Raw genomic sequence first — 16,658 nt, 5'->3', positions numbered from 1 at the left:
AGGAAAACATTTGGGTACCTCTGATGTATGTGGAGCCTGCATTTTCAAAGTGGATCTGTTTCCAGTGATGGGAAGAAACCAAGTATACTAAGGTAGCATCAATAAATATAGTAATAATATACACAAGACAACAAAAATGTGTTATTGTTATAAATATTTAACTCATTTGAGAGCACAAGCACATTTTCTCTAACTTGTATAATTTTATTTTTTCTACATTTTACAGGTATTTTCATGTCTCTATCATTTTTTCTTAACAAAGATAGATATGTTATTGTTGAAATAATATCACCAACACAAGATTGAAAGACCTGGATTTTATTATGAAAGACAACAGTGGCAGCATAAGACATTTTAATAATGACTGGACTCTGGACACAGGGTTAGTTGATAAAAATAGCGATTTGTTTTTTTATTTCTTTAATAAAAGTATTGTCACGTGTACATTTCCAAAAAATAAATAAATTCAATATCTTGTGTACAAAAAAATCTGTTTCTTAAGACCACAGACAACAACCGTCCATGTATTTGCAGTTATCATTTCTGTTGTTGCCAGTCAGCTGTGGGAAATATCACTTTGTATTCACAATGAGGGATCTGTGAATATACTTTAAAATGCTCTTATGGTTACAAATGGACAACCATACAGTTACATATGATTGATAAAGTATAATACAAATACACTTACTGCATTCATAGCAATACACCAATAATTATCATTCATCTGTTACATCATTATAGAATTGCATTTGAGAACCAAGTGTAGTCCATTATAAACATGTGAAAGCTGTCAATAGGCTCCTTTTAGACTTAGGCACAACCCATTGCTGTGTATATAACATAATCATTGAACATCATCATTCTACCTCCTGAGGAGTGACACAGGCTTGTGAGGCTTCAACATACAACATGTGGGAAGTTAGGAGAAGTTAGGAGTGAATGCGTGAACTTACTTTCATACATACAGCAGGTTTTCACATATGTTGTATATATTATGTTGTATATTTTTTTCTAATTAGTTCAGAAACATTAAAAAATGAACTAAAATTATCAATAAGTCAGTGTGGACCATTTCTTACACTCCTGTAATGGTATGGTGGCCATGTTTGTGGACAGAGTTAATCTTCAATTGACCCTGAAGATAATTATGGCTCCAAGCATATTTGGTTAAACCGCAAGATAACTGAAAGATAAGCCTTTCTTCTACTACCACAGGATTTAAAGCATGTTTTTCTAACTTCAGTAGAATTAGTAGCGGAGATATAGTTTTATATTAAACAGAGTTAGCCAAAAATTAATGAAAGATAAGTAAATGTTACACCAGAAACTGACTAAAACAGCAAGTCAGGCTTTGCAGGCAGTGAACCAGGTGCATCGAGTTGCCACCACTACAACTCAAATTTAAAAACATGGCTCTCAGAAAAACATTGAATGCATGAAGTACTGAGCAAATAATGTTGAGCACCTGACTAATGCTCACCACTGTAAATGATGAGCTAAAGTTAGTTTAGAAATGGAGTCCACTAACATAAAATTAATGACCGGCTTCCAACACAACACAGACGTTCCACAGGACCCCGGTAAGTATGCATATCTAACATTTATAATTAATTCATTATAGCAATTATAATTTCTTACATGTACTTTAAAATATTCTTAAGAGGGAATAAATGGCTACTTCACTTGGGTTAATTTCCTATTGAGTATGAATCTGATGGAAAGCTAATTGCAACTCAAGTCAGTCATTCATAAGACTTTCAGAAGGCCTATAGTACATATAGGCCTCTGTATGTCCAAAGCATTATAAATGTCTTTTGTCATTATAAATTGCTTGGAAGGGAGTGTTTTTCTGAAGTGGGTTATGTATTTATATTCTGGTTTTAAAGGCGCAATGTGTAAGGATTTTAGTTCAAAACATTCAAAAATTAACTAAAATTATCAGCAGAATGTGAAGAAATAACAGTTTTGACGTTATGTCAAGAACATCTATATATTGTGTAGAAGAGATTTAGCATGCTAACCAGCTAGCCACGGGCCTGAAAACCTCTTTCTCCCGCTGGTCCAAAGCTCATGTGCAAGAGGTGCAAAAACCAACACTCCCCTCGTTGCTAACTGCTAACTGCATGGCTAACTGAGCTAACAAGCTAACAGTAGCTACAGTCGTGGATGTACAAAAAGAAAACAGTTAGCAGCAGTTAGCAGTTACTCTAGTGATATGGTGTCCCTATTTGAGTGGAGTATGAATTCAAGGTGGCCAATTCTTACATGCTGCACCTTCAAGACACTAAGAGACCACAGATTTCTGTTAGCCAGTTAGTAACTGAAGATCCTCCTTTTATTATTGTGGGTGAGGTCAAACATTTGAAAACAGACTGCTATGGTTAAAATATTACAGCACGCCAGAGAAGGCTTGAAGCTACAATATCAACATGTTTGTAAAAACGTATCCAACACATTAGAAACCGATGAGTTCTGTCAGTGTGGACCATGTCTTACATTCCTGTAGATATATGTTGGCCATGTTTGTTGACAGGGTTAATCTTCAGTTGACCCTGAAGATAAATATGGCTCCAAGCAGATTTGACTGCTGTTGTAGTAACACCTCATAGCTCATACAAGAATGCCATCACTCCACTTCAACTATGATCCAATATTTTCTTGTCTGCCAAGGTCTCCCTTATGCACACAGGTTTTGGGTCAAGGTTGGGTTTGTGTCAGTATATCAAGAACTGAAAACCTGATTTGGGCCTGCAGACCCAATTAATTCATTGCATATGATTTGCGCATATGTTTTTATATGTTGAGCCTCACAACCATAGTGCCTATTAAATTAAATTGAAATCTCTATAATATGGCTTTTAGTCTTAATACGGTTAATACATTTCATTTAACAGCAACAAGATAGCCTTGAGTTGAATTGCACACATAGGGAAAAAAATAAAGCAGTAAAACAGACAGAAACTGAGGGGCAATCTCAGACAGAAAAACATGACAGGATGTACTGTAAAATCTCGGTCAGAATTTGTTGTTGTCTCAGCTGAAATGACTGAAAATACCCCCAAACCAACCTGGGATGCCAATTTTGTTCATTCTTACTAACTTTAATCTATCCCCCCAGTGGCTGACTCAGGATGTTTGAGGGGCAGGGGCGAAGAAAATAAAGAGGGCACCTGCCGTCTGCAGTGGGGCACCAGTGTGCTTCTTCTAAATACATTTATAGTGAAGAGAGGCCACTGGAATTTTCATAAAAAATTTTCCCATGTTAGTATTTGAAGAGATTTTAAGACTGTTTGGAGCCTGATTATAAATAATTAACTAATCCTAACTGTGATGTTACTCCATATTTGAAATTCTGCACAGGTAATTGAGTCATCAAAATATTGAATAGTTGCCTGATGGAAGAAGTCGGTCAAAAAAGTAGATATTAAAATGCACAGCTTGGACGGAGAGACACTATTTGCACTTGATAAACACATATAAAGAAATACATGGAGTGGCAAAAATGAACAAACTGTTTTGGCAGCTTTTGAATATGCAATGTGGGCCTGTACAGCTCTTAAAATAACATTGTAAATGTAGGCTGTGGGTAAGAGATGCATACAACAACAGAAGTGGGAAGAGAAAACAGTAGTTATCAGTTTGCCGTAAGGTTGAAGTTCATTTACATTGCTCTTGCTCGAGCTCATTGATGTTTGAAAGAAGCATTGATGGATGAGAGGTCTGGCTATGGTACAAAGTCAGCTGAAGTTTCTCAATATAATAATCCACTGAAGAGCTCTCTTACTGCATCCTGTTGGTTTCTGCAGGTCCACCGGAGAACATCACAGGCTTGACAAAGCCACATTGATGTTCCACTCCAGGTTAAGTTAATTCTTCGCTGATGGGGACTAAGCAGCTTGCACCGAACAGTCTGTCTAAGAGTCTGTGTTAGAAAAGATTTATCTAATATACTGATCTTTTCCAAAAGTATTAAAGCAACAATCTGTCATGCCATCAAGAGACAAATATTCTGGCTTCCTGACTGACAGAGGATTGGAAATTCTGAGGAGTTGGAGCTATTACTCCAAATTTGCTTTATTTCATCTTAGCAGAAAGTCCATATGCGCCAAAAATTGCCACGAATACTGTTTATGTACCTACAAATTGTCCTTTTGCCCCATCATGATACCGATCCCTTCTCAGTATCAACTGGGATGACTTCACTTCCGTCTTCTCAGCTTTCAGGCTGTAAGTCTTTCTTCCTGCCTTTCCTCCAATAGGAAACTCTACAGTCTGAAAGAGAAGAGAAGAGAAACTTGATTAGACATTCATGCGACAAAAATATGTGTGGGTGTGTTTGACAGTGCTCTTGACAAGAAGGAATTCAGATCAGTTCAGTGATGAGAACTCTAGGTTTCACCTTTCTGAGTTGTCACATACAGAGTAGCTGCAGCTGTACGTGTTGAACTGCACGATACTTGTTGAATGTTTCAGATTTTGACTAAGCCACAGAGACTTGACCCACCCTCGACCTATGTTAAACTAACACAGTCTGGCCAGCGTGCAAACCACACACAGACATCTTCAAACAGTGAGGCATCGGTTTGATCACATCAACATCTTTTGCAACACTTGCAAGCAAAGTCTATTTTGAGCTTGACAAAATATAGCATAAAGGTTACATTGTAAGATACTCTGTGGTATATATATTTCTGTGCATGATATAACAAAGTGCTCAAAGGATTAGCTCAACAGTTCAAAGTTTACATCCTTTTTTTTCTCTTTCCAAATTAGAAGAGGGATGCCACTCTCGGCTGCTAGCCGTATTTAAGTATTTTTGATGTACAGCTAAATATAGGAGTGATGTCAATCTTCTCATCTATCTCTCAGAGTGAATAGGAGTATTTCCTGAAACGTCAAACAGTTTCCTGAACAAGTCAATGTGAGTTCACCCACAGGGCTTCATGGAGCTCCTTACCGCTGAGGGACACATTTACTTAACAGGCGCTTCTACTTGGGATGGGAAATTTGTCAATGTTCTTGACATTTAATTGAATTTTAACTTAATTTGGTACTTGTTTTATACAGTATATGTAATGTCATTCTGAGGTTTACTGGCTGATATGTGTAGCTACAGTGAAGAGTAAAGTCAAACAAGCAAACACCTGGAACACCTGGACAAATTCACCCACCATCACCTCTAAAGCTCACATGTTAACAGCTCAACTGTTTTCAGTTTTTATTCTAAGCTAACCAGCACAGATCACATATTTTAAGCCGGATTAATACTGGAAAAGCAACAGGTTTACATGGTATAGGGCCACCTGTCTACTCGCGCCGCTGAGAAGGACAGTGAAGTGTGTCTGCTTACCACCTCGCCATCTGCTACTGGAATGTGTCATGTGTTGGCTGCTGTTGTGATGACAGTTTGCGCAGCATGCTGCTAACAGACCCTGTGATTGTGACACACGCTACCAGAGATGAGATGAACCATGAAACACAGTCTTAAAGATAGAAATTTGAGCTTTCATGTTGACTGCCGATCCAACCCTTTCCTGCTGAATTAAGGTCCACATGAGGCACCTAACAGTTGCAGCACTGTTCTTGATGAATGCAGTCACATGTGTTCCACATGTTAGGGCCTCACTAACAGGAAACATTGAGTGTGGTCACATCCTGGCATCTCGTGTATGACCAGGGTGCCTCCGTTATATAAATCTTCTGCTTTTCCTCTGACAATATATATTGCGTTCTGTGTCATGTGAGAAATTAAATAGTTTTGAATTCTGTAATCAATGTATGATAGAGAACATATCAGGATGTGAGAGGAGGGGAGATTCCCTTTCACCTTTTATGGAAGGGTCAGAAAGTCACATGAGGGGCAATTCCAATAAAATAGCAAATGGTCACTGCCCTGGGAAAGGCAGTATCAACACAAACATCAGGGGGTCATTGTTTTGGGAAGGAGTAATTAACAACTGTCATAAAGTGTAACCACTGTATTTAAGTCAGAAACATTTGAAAGAGGGTCTTCTCTCCATGCTGCATGTATTAAAGAGATCTGATTCATCACACTGAGTCTGACTGACTCTCTACCTCAACAAGGAGAATTTCCCTAACAGTCATTATACTCATTTAAGGATTAGTCATGTCCTGTAAATTCTGAGCAAACGAGGGTCCGGGGTGGGGGCTCCCTGCCAGAATGGAGGCCAGGGATCTTCAAAAATAACTGCTGTGAGACCGTCCAGTTTCAGTAAACCTGTGCTGTGCATGTATTAGAACTGATTCCTCTGGATAAGTTGGATATGTCAATGCCGAGTGATGCTTTAACAAAAACGCACAAGCTCTCATTGCATTGCGGATGTATGAACACAAAGGAGACAATTGATCGCTCTTTCAGAATGATATGCTCTTTAAGTACACATAACCCACATATACATGTGTTGGTCTTGTTGTCACTTCGTCTGTCGTCTTGTGGCTCCTCTCTCTGCTCTCTTGGAGAAACTTGCACACCTGTTTTCAAGTCTTTTTTTTTTTTTTTACCTGTCATCCTCTTCCATGCTATTGTACAACTTATTCTCCTTTCATGCTACCGCATTGATGAAAAAGGGCCGTTTTATTTCCACCATACCCATGATTTTAACATGTGATATATAGTCAGTCTGGGGTTGTCAACAATTTGTGAGTGTGTTTGGCAAAGTTTTTGACAGGTGGGAATGCAAACATTAGTGATAAGAGGTTTTCTTGCGTGCAGTAACGCCCTGAGCCACAAAGACTTCGACAGTGCAAAAGAGGACACTAACACAACATCCTCCACAGTGAGGCAGAGCAACAACAAACTGTTCTGTCTTCACTGCCAACTAAATTATGTTCTGTTCCTGATTGACAAATGTGCATGTGATGTCGCCGGGTTAACTGCAATTGCGATGATTATAGAGTCAAGGAACAATGAACCTGCTTGAGTCCAAACCAAGATTTTGTTGTCATTGTTGGAAACAGAACTGTAAGTGAAATCCAGTCTCTCTCTATTCTATAACATTTGGCTCACTTAGAGTCCAATCTTAAAGTTCCCATGAAGTCCAAATATTTTTTTTTTGTGTGTGTGTTTTATTTTCCATATATGCCTCACTCCATATCTCAACTGTACGCCATTATCAGGCCAACAAAAGCCATTTTGAAGGTATTTTTAATACTATAATACTTTTAATACTTCCTGGAAACTCATTAAAAATGTTGATGACTCATCCTGCACTCGGGGGCGTACATTATTGTCTTTCTTTATTTCATGACGCTGCCATGGATGAACATAAAGAGGAACGTCAGCAGAAGATTGTGTTGCTCAGGATTGGCCTTTACCGATTAATGTACAAAAACACAACTTAACAACTTTATTCAGTGATTTTGGTGAAACTTGGTCATGTTTAATTGAGAAAATATTTGCTGGTTTTCCCTCTGCTGTCCTCGGGCTGAGCAGCTGGACAGATAGCTGTACTTGTTGCTAAAATAACTGCTAAAAAACATAACTGATAACCAGCAGCTTGTTTCAATGAACAGCTCTGGACTGGGGCCATAAAGTGGTGATTTATGGAGTTTCCTGGTTGACAGATACCCATAGCTTTGTCGCTAAAGTAAGCGCTAACTGCTGCTAAATGTAGTTAGCTGCTCGGTAAGCGGTCCTTGCTGACTCAGCCCCAGGTTGCCAGGTTCCAAACATGGCAAGAAAACCACCTGGTTACTTGATACTGTATTTCCTTTGCCAAACTGGCGTCCATCTTCTCAGAGGTGACCGTATTTATTGGGAGCCTTTTTTACAGGAAACACTTCCATTTTAAGTTTTTAGTCACAGCCTGCAGTGTCACTGGAGGTTTTTATATTTCCGTTCCCTTTGTCATACTCACAGTCCTGCTGCGCTTCTGTGCTGGCAAAGCACTCGCTGAAGAGGCAGTGCATGGTGTGGCAGAAGTTGTCAAGGAGAGACTTCGGGGAAACAAATCGCCAGTCGGACTCTGGCACTCTGTCAGGTTCTTCTGTTAAATGATCCCAAGTCTCCTGGATCGTCTCTGGGAGCTCCTGCTGGAACACCTGGACACACACGCATGAGTGAGACAGTCAGGTAGGCAAAAAATGAGTGTTTTAATATATATGGATCCGTGACATGCCTATGCTTTCAAAAATGTCAGTATACCATAAGATGTAAAGCATCAATAATGTGATGTAGCATCAAAAATATGTGCATTTCAAAAATGGGATATTTACGGTGGGTATCTAAGGTCAAAATGGACAAGATCGTGTCCTGATGGAAGGAAAAGCACAGGAGCTTTCCTTTGAAGCGTGAAAAAGCAGATTAATCATCCACCAGTCAGTTTTTCCTTCATCTTTCAAACATTTGGAGAAAGCAAACAGATGCTTTTAATCTCTGTTATTTCAAAGTGTCCACGTTGAATTTGGGCTTCTTAATGTGACTCCTGCTGTTACTCTCTTTGTTTTCATGACTGAATAAACTGAATAAACACACTGACCTCAAAGGACAACACAATTTCATACTGTTTTGCTTGTTTTACAGGGTTGTGGGACCTTATTTTCCTCTGAGAACAGCTTGTTTATTCAGTCATGGAAAATATAAATATTTCTGAGTTTGTATTATTGCCTCATTAATATTGTAAATATAAAAATTCTGAGTTTGAATTTCTTCTCCAAAGCTACGTAGTGCCCCTTTAACTGTGAATCACAAGAAAGAACACACCAGATGTGGATCATAATTCAGGCATCTTGCTGTGATCAGTCCAGACTTACTGTCTGCTTCAACACTGGTAGACATCCACTATCGGATGTTTGCATTCATACAGTAGTACTGACATTTAGAAACTGGTCTAAAAATGTGGAGATTTTTTAATCGCTGCAACCACTGGGTCAAAATGGTTGAACACAGAGGTCAGAGAGGACACATTTAACATTTAAACTGAATAACCTGGAGTGGGATATTTGATTTTAACCAGCACAGATTCATATAAAGAGGAAATGAAAAGAGCCGTGGTGCAGATACAGTATGTGATCTCCAGCTTACCTCAGCGGGATGCGACTGTACGAAGACTCCCTCTGCATCCTTGAAGCGTCTCTCCAACTCAGCCGTGTACTGACGTGAAGGATGTCTCTCAGACATAACCCGGATGATCTGAAATGTAAATTTGTCGTAAGTTAAAAAACTTAAATCAACATTATGTAACTATTTCACCTCAAAATAACAGCCTCAAAATCATTTTGATGGTGCAGTTGAAGTGTATGGGCTGTCGTCCTCAAAAGGTGTCGGCGTGTAGTACGTTGATAAAAGATTCTGCGGAGGCAAGGCTGGGTGGATTTGACAGAGCAATCTTTATTGAAACAGATCTCAAGCCAGCGTCCGAACCAGAGTGTGCACTCCCTGGTATTCTCAAATCTCGGCAAAGTGATGCCCAAAATGCTTTGCCCTCTGCTCTATCAGAACTCCTCTCTGACCCTCAGTCTTAGGAGATCAACCAAAATTCACCCCCGTTCTCTGGTGTGCAGGTCCTTTTTAGAGTTCATTTGCTCATGCCCACCTGTTTCCTCTAATTGTTTACTTTTGGGGCACTGAGAGCCCTTCTATCCTGTGGGAAAAGAATAGGTCTGCATAACACCTCTAGAGAATATCTCTCAAGGGAATATGTGTACGTGAATGTGTGTGCGTGACTATATTGATATTATCTGAAGTTGACCTGCCAGTCTCTCTATACTTAGATGAAAATGTATACATCGAATCAATCTTGAACCTCTGAACTGGTCAGTCCTCAGTGTGGGCCTCTTCCTTTAGCTATTCTCCGACGCACACTACAGGACTAATATGTTGTTCTCCTGGACATGAGACCTCTACGTAGTCCCCTTCCCACATATACTTAAAGGGAAGCATCTGGTCCTGTCCCATCCTGTCCTGCCACTCAGAGCTCAGGAGGTACAAGAAACACTCAGACACTACACAGTGTTTTTATAATAGAGTGAATCATGTCTGTTTTTGCCACTCGGCATTCCTATCGCTTGTTTCTGTGCTGTGTGACTTAGGTCAGCAGGTAATATCACAGCCATAACCCTTAACAGCAGTACATCACATACAGCACCAACTATCAGAGAGTTTGGTCAAACTGGATCATATTTTATGGAGAAAATGTTTTTCTGTTTTTTCCGCTGATGTCCTGCAGCTGCTCTGCCTCAACTCTCTGTGATTTACGGAGTGTTCTGAAAGCAACCTGCAACTGCTGCGTGCTTTAGCTACCAGTTAGCACTGTTAGCTGGGGCTTCAAATCACACAAGATAACAAGCTTAGCTACCTTCTCCATTAATACGTTTGATACCTTGTACAAAACTAATTAATTACAATTTTTAAAACAAGTACTAGAAAGAGGGCTTTTCTGAATGTCCACACTGTTAGGAGACACTGTTAGGACTGTAAGCATCTGATGGATTATCAGTCTTTTATTTTGGTAGATTCGGGCATGCATGGGAGTAAATCTGTTACCTGACCTGACATGGGGGGGAGATGAAGGGGGGCCAACACACCTGAGAGGAGAGGCATGTTGGATCTCTTGTTTTGGACTGTATTACAAGTGGAGCGTGTGCCATCCACATTTTACTTATAAAATAAAAGTAAAATGTGTGCTAAAATACAATCTGAACTGCTGGCCAAAGCCAGAAGAAGCAGTCCAGCTGGAGCCCTCACCAGCACTGTTAGTTTTCAAAGCGTGTTCAAAGAGAACTCAAACACAGCATCAGGGAGAGTAAGGACAACTACAGGAGAAACCTGGAAACTGGAGAACAGCAACACCAGGGACGTATGGAGTGGGATGAGAGAGATAACCGGCTTCCAGAGGAAAGGTGGAGGATCAGCTGAGGGAAATGAACAACGAGCAAACAAGTTCAACCAGTTTTCCAACAGGTTTGACTCCAGCTCCTCCACACCCAGCAGCCCCCCTGCTGCTCCTATGAGCAACCACTCCAGGACACAACCCACACAGCCCCACACCAACCCCACAGCAGACACCAGCTATCACCACCTCCCTCACCCCCACCCCAGACTCTCTCACACCCCCCTCGCCCAGGGCACTTGCACACCCCCCACTGCCCCCTACCAAATCCTGCAGCCGACACCACTCTGCACCACCCCTCACCCCCCTGCTGTCACCCACCACAGACCCTGCCACCCCAATCCCCAGACTGGACTTAACATCACAGCCAGCCAGATGAGGAGAGAGCTGGAGAGGATCAAAAAGAGGAAAGCGGCTAGACCGGATCACATCAGCCCTCGCGTGCTGAAGGCCTGTGCCAGCCAGCTCTGCAGAGTTCTCCAGCACCTCTTCAACCTGAGCCTCCAGCTTCAGAGAGTGCCAGTGCTTTGGAAAACATCCTGCATCGTCCCAGTGCCCAAAAAAGGACGTCCTATGGCACTGGATGACTACAGGCCGATCGCACTGACCTCTCACATCATGAAGGTCATGGAGAGGCTGATTCTAGCACACCTCAGACCCCTAGTGTGCCCATCACAGGACCCCCTACAATTTGCATATCAGCCCCATGTTGGGGTCGATGATGCAATCATCAACCTGCTGCAGGAAGCCTACTCCTCCCAGGATAGACCCAACACCACTGTCCGCTTCATATTCATTGACTTCTCCAGCGCCTTCAACACCATCCAGCCCAGGCTGCTGAAGGCCAAACTGGAGAACGTGCAGGTGGATTCTCCCCTCGTCACATGGGTTGATGACTATCTGACGGGCAGACCCTAGTTTGTTAGATTACAGAACTGTGTGTCTGACCGTCTGATCAGCAAAATCGGCGCCACCCAGGGAACTGTGCTGTCTCCCTTCCTCTTCACCACCTACACTGCAGACTTTAAGTACTGCACTGAGTCGTGTCATCCTCTGAAATTCTCTGATGACACGGCCACTGTGGGGCGTGTAGAGGGTGGGAGGGAGAATGAGTACAGGGACCTGGTCTGCAATTTTGTTAAGTGGTGTGGGGAGAACCACCTGCAGCTGAACGTGGCGAAGATGTGTGGTGCACTTCAGGAGGAACAAGCCCCCGCCCTCTCCGTTCTGCATTGGTGGGACACATGTTGACATTGTGGAATCATACAAATATCTGGGTGTTGTGCTGGATAATAAACTGGAGGGGTCTACCAACATGGAGGCAGTCTACAAGAAGGGCCTGAGCTGGCTTTACTTCCTGAGGAGGCTCCTTTAATGTCTGCAACCGGATGCTCCAGATGTTCTATCAGTCTGTTGTTGCGAGCACCATCTTCTTCGCTGTGGTGTCCTGGGGTCAAGCATCAAAGCAAAGGACGCCAACAGACTGAATAAACTCATCAAGAAGGCAGAGTCTGTTGTTGGCCCTAAGCTTGTCACCCTGGAGGAGGTGGCAGAGGACAGGATGCTGGCAAAACTGCTGGCAATCATGGACAATATTTGCCCTTGTATTTTGATACTATCTATCTTTCTTTCTTTCTTTCTTTCTTTCTTTCTTTCTTTCTTTCTTTCTTTCTTTCTTTCTTCCCACAGCAGGGGCTCCCAAGGGATGAGAGAAACATCCTCTCAGGTTGTAGCCCCAGTAGGCAGAAGCATTGTTTTAAAATCACCCACAGTCCACAGTAAAGTAACTGAGGTTTGTTGTTCATGCAAATATGTGGATAGAAATGACTTGACAAAACAAGTGGGGATAATACATTAACTGAAATTACTGCAATTTCTTTCATTAAAATGGAATCCAACATGTGATGAGTCCAATGAAATCAACTTTTTTGTTGATTTGTGGTTGGCAACAGCTGCACTGATGTGACGCAGTAGACTTTAATGAGTTGAGTGACTTCCTCAGCTCTGAATACCTTTTGGTTTTGGATTGAGTGTGCATCAAGTGTTGCTTGATGGTGTTGCCAGTTTTCTAAGTGGTGCAAACTTGTTTACAAGTCAACACGCGCTTACCGTAGTGTTCAAGAATGCAAGTGTGAGTGTGAGAGAGACTAACACCAAACAGAGTTTAACTTGACTCAATTACCAGTTATTTGCAAATAGTAATGACTTCATTCTGAGGATTATGGACTCAAGGCCCAGGACCTGAGCTTCTCATGTTACTCCTCCCCAGCTCTTCCTCTTGTAAATATAAGTGAATTGAAATGAGTGGGCTGCATTTTTAGTTGCTCAAACCATGAAACAAAAAATGAGGATTGCACGAAGAGGAATTTTACCCAAAGGTAAAACGGAAACAACCACAGCAGAGTCTTGACCTGAGGAGTTGGCCCTCAGTGTGGCACAACACAGGAGGGCCAACTCCTCAGGTCAAGACTCTGCTGTCCACTTACATCTGAAGGGGAAAAATCATTCATTTGAGGACAACAATGTAAACATCTTGACCAGAGAAGACAGATGATTTGAAAGAGGAGTAAAGGAATCCATCTATGTTAAACTGGAACGACCGTCTTGGAACAGAGGAGGTGGCCTAAGACATTACTTATCACCCACCTACAATGCAGTGCTCCTCAACTGAAGAAGAATCTGACAAATAATACATCCCTACCTTTTTTAACACGCCTTGGTTGACCTGGAACCACAACCTCTGGAGGACCAGATCATTCAACCCCTCCACCTGTAACCTCTGATGGGGTGATGAGAGAAGAGAAATGTAGTTGATTGATTTATCAGATTATGTGTGACATGAAGAAGGATCATAAAGTCTAACAAACTTACTTTGATATTTTATCAGCAAGTACAGCACAGCACATTACCATGTAGCACTAAACAATGTGTAAATAGGCAGGGAAGGAACAAGGAGGAGAAAGTAAACTATGGTTATGCAGGTTCAGGTGTTGTTAAAGTTTTATTAGTCTCTGTAGTGAGACCTTTGACTGGCTGCATAAGGTCACTGACTGTCCTTGTGGGACTTGTTAGGTACATAGCAAACATCTGAAGAATCTCCTCCACTGACAGAAAAGGAAAAGGAGTCAATAAATCAAGAGACAGAGTCATGATGTTTACCAGTCTGCTGATGTTTGACAGTTTAAAGACTTCGTTGTGATGAACCCTGATGGTGTACTTGATGGGGAAGTTGTGCCTCTGTAAGGCAAATGAAGAGAGAAAGAGAAACAATTAGCTTGTGCATTTCATATATCAGAAAGCTTGCAACAGCTGTCCCCATCTGGGCTGATCATTAATTACACATGTTTCTAATTTAACTATTTAGGACTATTATCAACTTTGAAGATTAACTAGAAGAACTTTGAAGGGCCACTCCACTGAATTTACACATCACGGTTACACAGCTCTGGTTGAGCTTAACAACATTTGAGGAAATAACCCCAGCGATATAATTGTGATGTCATCAAGGTCATCTCAACCTGGGGAGACTACAAATTCTTCACAGAACCATGAGGGTGTAAAGTTTAGAAGACGTGGGGGGTTTACCAGGCAGAGAGAGTCTAACGAAGGACACATTTGGTTCCAATTACTGGACTTGTAGGAAACACTGTTTTCAGTATAAGTGGACACAGCTTCAAAAAATATTAAGATACACGGAATATTATATCCCAGATGATGACATTTACAATGCATAATTGAGGGTGAAACTCCGTCTTTAACAGAACCCTAAAGTTTGGCTTTGAGGGCAGGGTCCGGGGTGCTGAGGGGTAATAATGATGATGTCATTGTAAATGGTGCGCAACATTCATGTTTTTTGTATTCATTTCAAATGACCAGAATAACTTATAGTTATTAACAACAATTTGAGAACGTTTTGCACCACAGCGGACACCAAAACACAGTCAACAATAGCAAGGAGATGATGAGGGAGAGAAATTCCCCAGACTCCCTTATAAAATTCCTCAAATTTATGAGCTGTTGCGTTTGGAGATACTTCATAAACTTTGAGAAACGCTGTCTATGATGAATTTTTCATTGTTCTGACATTCTTGTAAATTCGGCATATGTGAAACATTAAGTTCTTTCTCTTTGTGTAAAGAGAAAGAGAAAGGCTGTGACTGCAGCCTCCTCAGCACCCCTAGTTCCCTGCATCCATGTTTGAGGGTCAGGATTGTACTGACACATTCACTTTTTCTGCTCTGGTCCCTCCAGCTTGTCCAATACTTAGAACCACTAACCCTCCAACCACAAGGCAACTGTACACATGCTCACACGTTCACTGAGACATGCTTGCAAACCTGCCATCATTCTCTCACCATGTACCGTCGCCTGTGGCTGAGGCTGTCGTTGAGCGTCTTCAAGGGTGTGCACATGCTGGCTGGTGTCTGGGCCATCTGAACGGGCGCGAGCAGAAACAGGCCTGCAGAAAGAGAAGCAGCACAGCATGAGATTAAATGCACAGGGTCAGGCTCACAGAGCTCTACCAAACATTGTGTAGACACCACAGTATACAGTAGGCCTACTATACATATAGGTCTGTTTAAGTGTTAGTAGTAGTCTGTTTGACGCGTGATCACTTTGGGTTGAGGTAGATAGATATAGTTTCACCTGACAGAGGTCAACCAGATCAGAAAGTTGTCAGGACAGATATTTTACAGTAGATGCATACATGACATCTTTCCATCACCTTTAAAAGTTTTTGAGCCAAAAAAAAAGAGCGTTGCATTAGGTGTAACGAGATTTCCATGCACATCAAACTCACCATACTCTGCTACTGTGAGGCTGCACTCACAGTCGTCAATATGCTCACCATGATAATGCAAAAACTATTATGTTTACAAGGTAAGTTTATCTTGATCACATTCTTAGTTTAGCATGTTAGTATGCTTAAATTACCATCAAACACAACAGACAGCTGAGACTGATGGGGATTTCATTAGCTTAGCAGAGGTTTGGCCATAAAGTAAAGGGTAAGGAAAATCAGAATTGACCTGATTAAGGGGTTAATTGAAAAGCTATTACACTGACAATATCCATACCATGGTTTTCAAGACATTTCACTCAAAACCACCAATGTCCTCCTCGGGGTGGTGCTAGAGAAAAAGCCCAGAATTACAATAGTCAGAAGGGTACATCCTCTAGGAACCATGAATGTCCGAACCAATTTTTTGTGTCAACCTATCCATCTGTATTTACTAGATGTCCAGATGTTGCACAGGTAATGAAGAGCTTCGACCTGCTGTTGCCAATAGAGAAAAAGTCAGGATAACACCAAATTCAGTAGGATTCATCCTCTGTGGATCATGACTTTACAAAATTTAATTCAGCCACTAGCTGTTGATATATATCAGTCTGGACGAAAGTGGTGGACATAATGATCAGCTGATTGACAAGGCACACAGCTAGCATGGCTAAAAACATGTTGAATTGGTGTCATGCATTGTTTTTTTTATGAATATGTGGTCATGCTTCGGGCTAATTGTCACAGCAAACAGACAACACTGTTTTAACTCGGTCAAGTCAGTCAATGCCACTGTCTATCCATTTAAATCCTCACAATACAAATTCACATGGCTTACAAAAATTGCAATTGCCACTATAAGTTTTGCAGTACTTTGCTGGCAACAGCTAATGGCCAGACACATGATGTTTTTGGGTTGTCCCTGTTCCATTCTCGTGAATCAAATATCTCAAGAACACAGGAACATGGTGGCTGAATGAGCTGATTTTGTCCTTCGAGCTCCTCTTTGCCACTGCCGCCACACTGCC

The 16,658-nt window shown here is 41.4% G+C and overlaps 1 protein-coding gene across 1 annotated transcript in view; it reads right to left on the bottom strand.

Annotated features, from left to right (window-relative positions):
* Positions 1-383: 383 nt before the first annotated feature.
* il34 (interleukin 34) overlaps positions 384-16,658 on the bottom strand; it is a 43,671-nt gene continuing 27,396 nt past the window's right edge. The window contains exons 3-8 of the mRNA XM_073472626.1: positions 15,206-15,309; positions 14,010-14,087; positions 13,552-13,629; positions 9,044-9,151; positions 7,878-8,061; positions 384-4,272 (exon numbers count right to left, since the gene is read on the bottom strand). Of these exons, the coding sequence (XP_073328727.1) occupies positions 4,214-4,272; positions 7,878-8,061; positions 9,044-9,151; positions 13,552-13,629; positions 14,010-14,087; positions 15,206-15,309 (611 nt within the window). The 3' untranslated portion in view covers positions 384-4,213. The remainder of the gene's footprint in view (positions 4,273-7,877; positions 8,062-9,043; positions 9,152-13,551; positions 13,630-14,009; positions 14,088-15,205; positions 15,310-16,658) is intronic.

The sequence above is a fragment of the Pagrus major genome, chromosome 8 (assembly GCF_040436345.1).
Source record: "Pagrus major chromosome 8, Pma_NU_1.0".
Taxonomy (NCBI): domain Eukaryota; kingdom Metazoa; phylum Chordata; class Actinopteri; order Spariformes; family Sparidae; genus Pagrus; species Pagrus major.
Note: the sequence above shows the minus strand (reverse complement) of the source record. Positions and strands in the feature narration are given on the sequence as shown.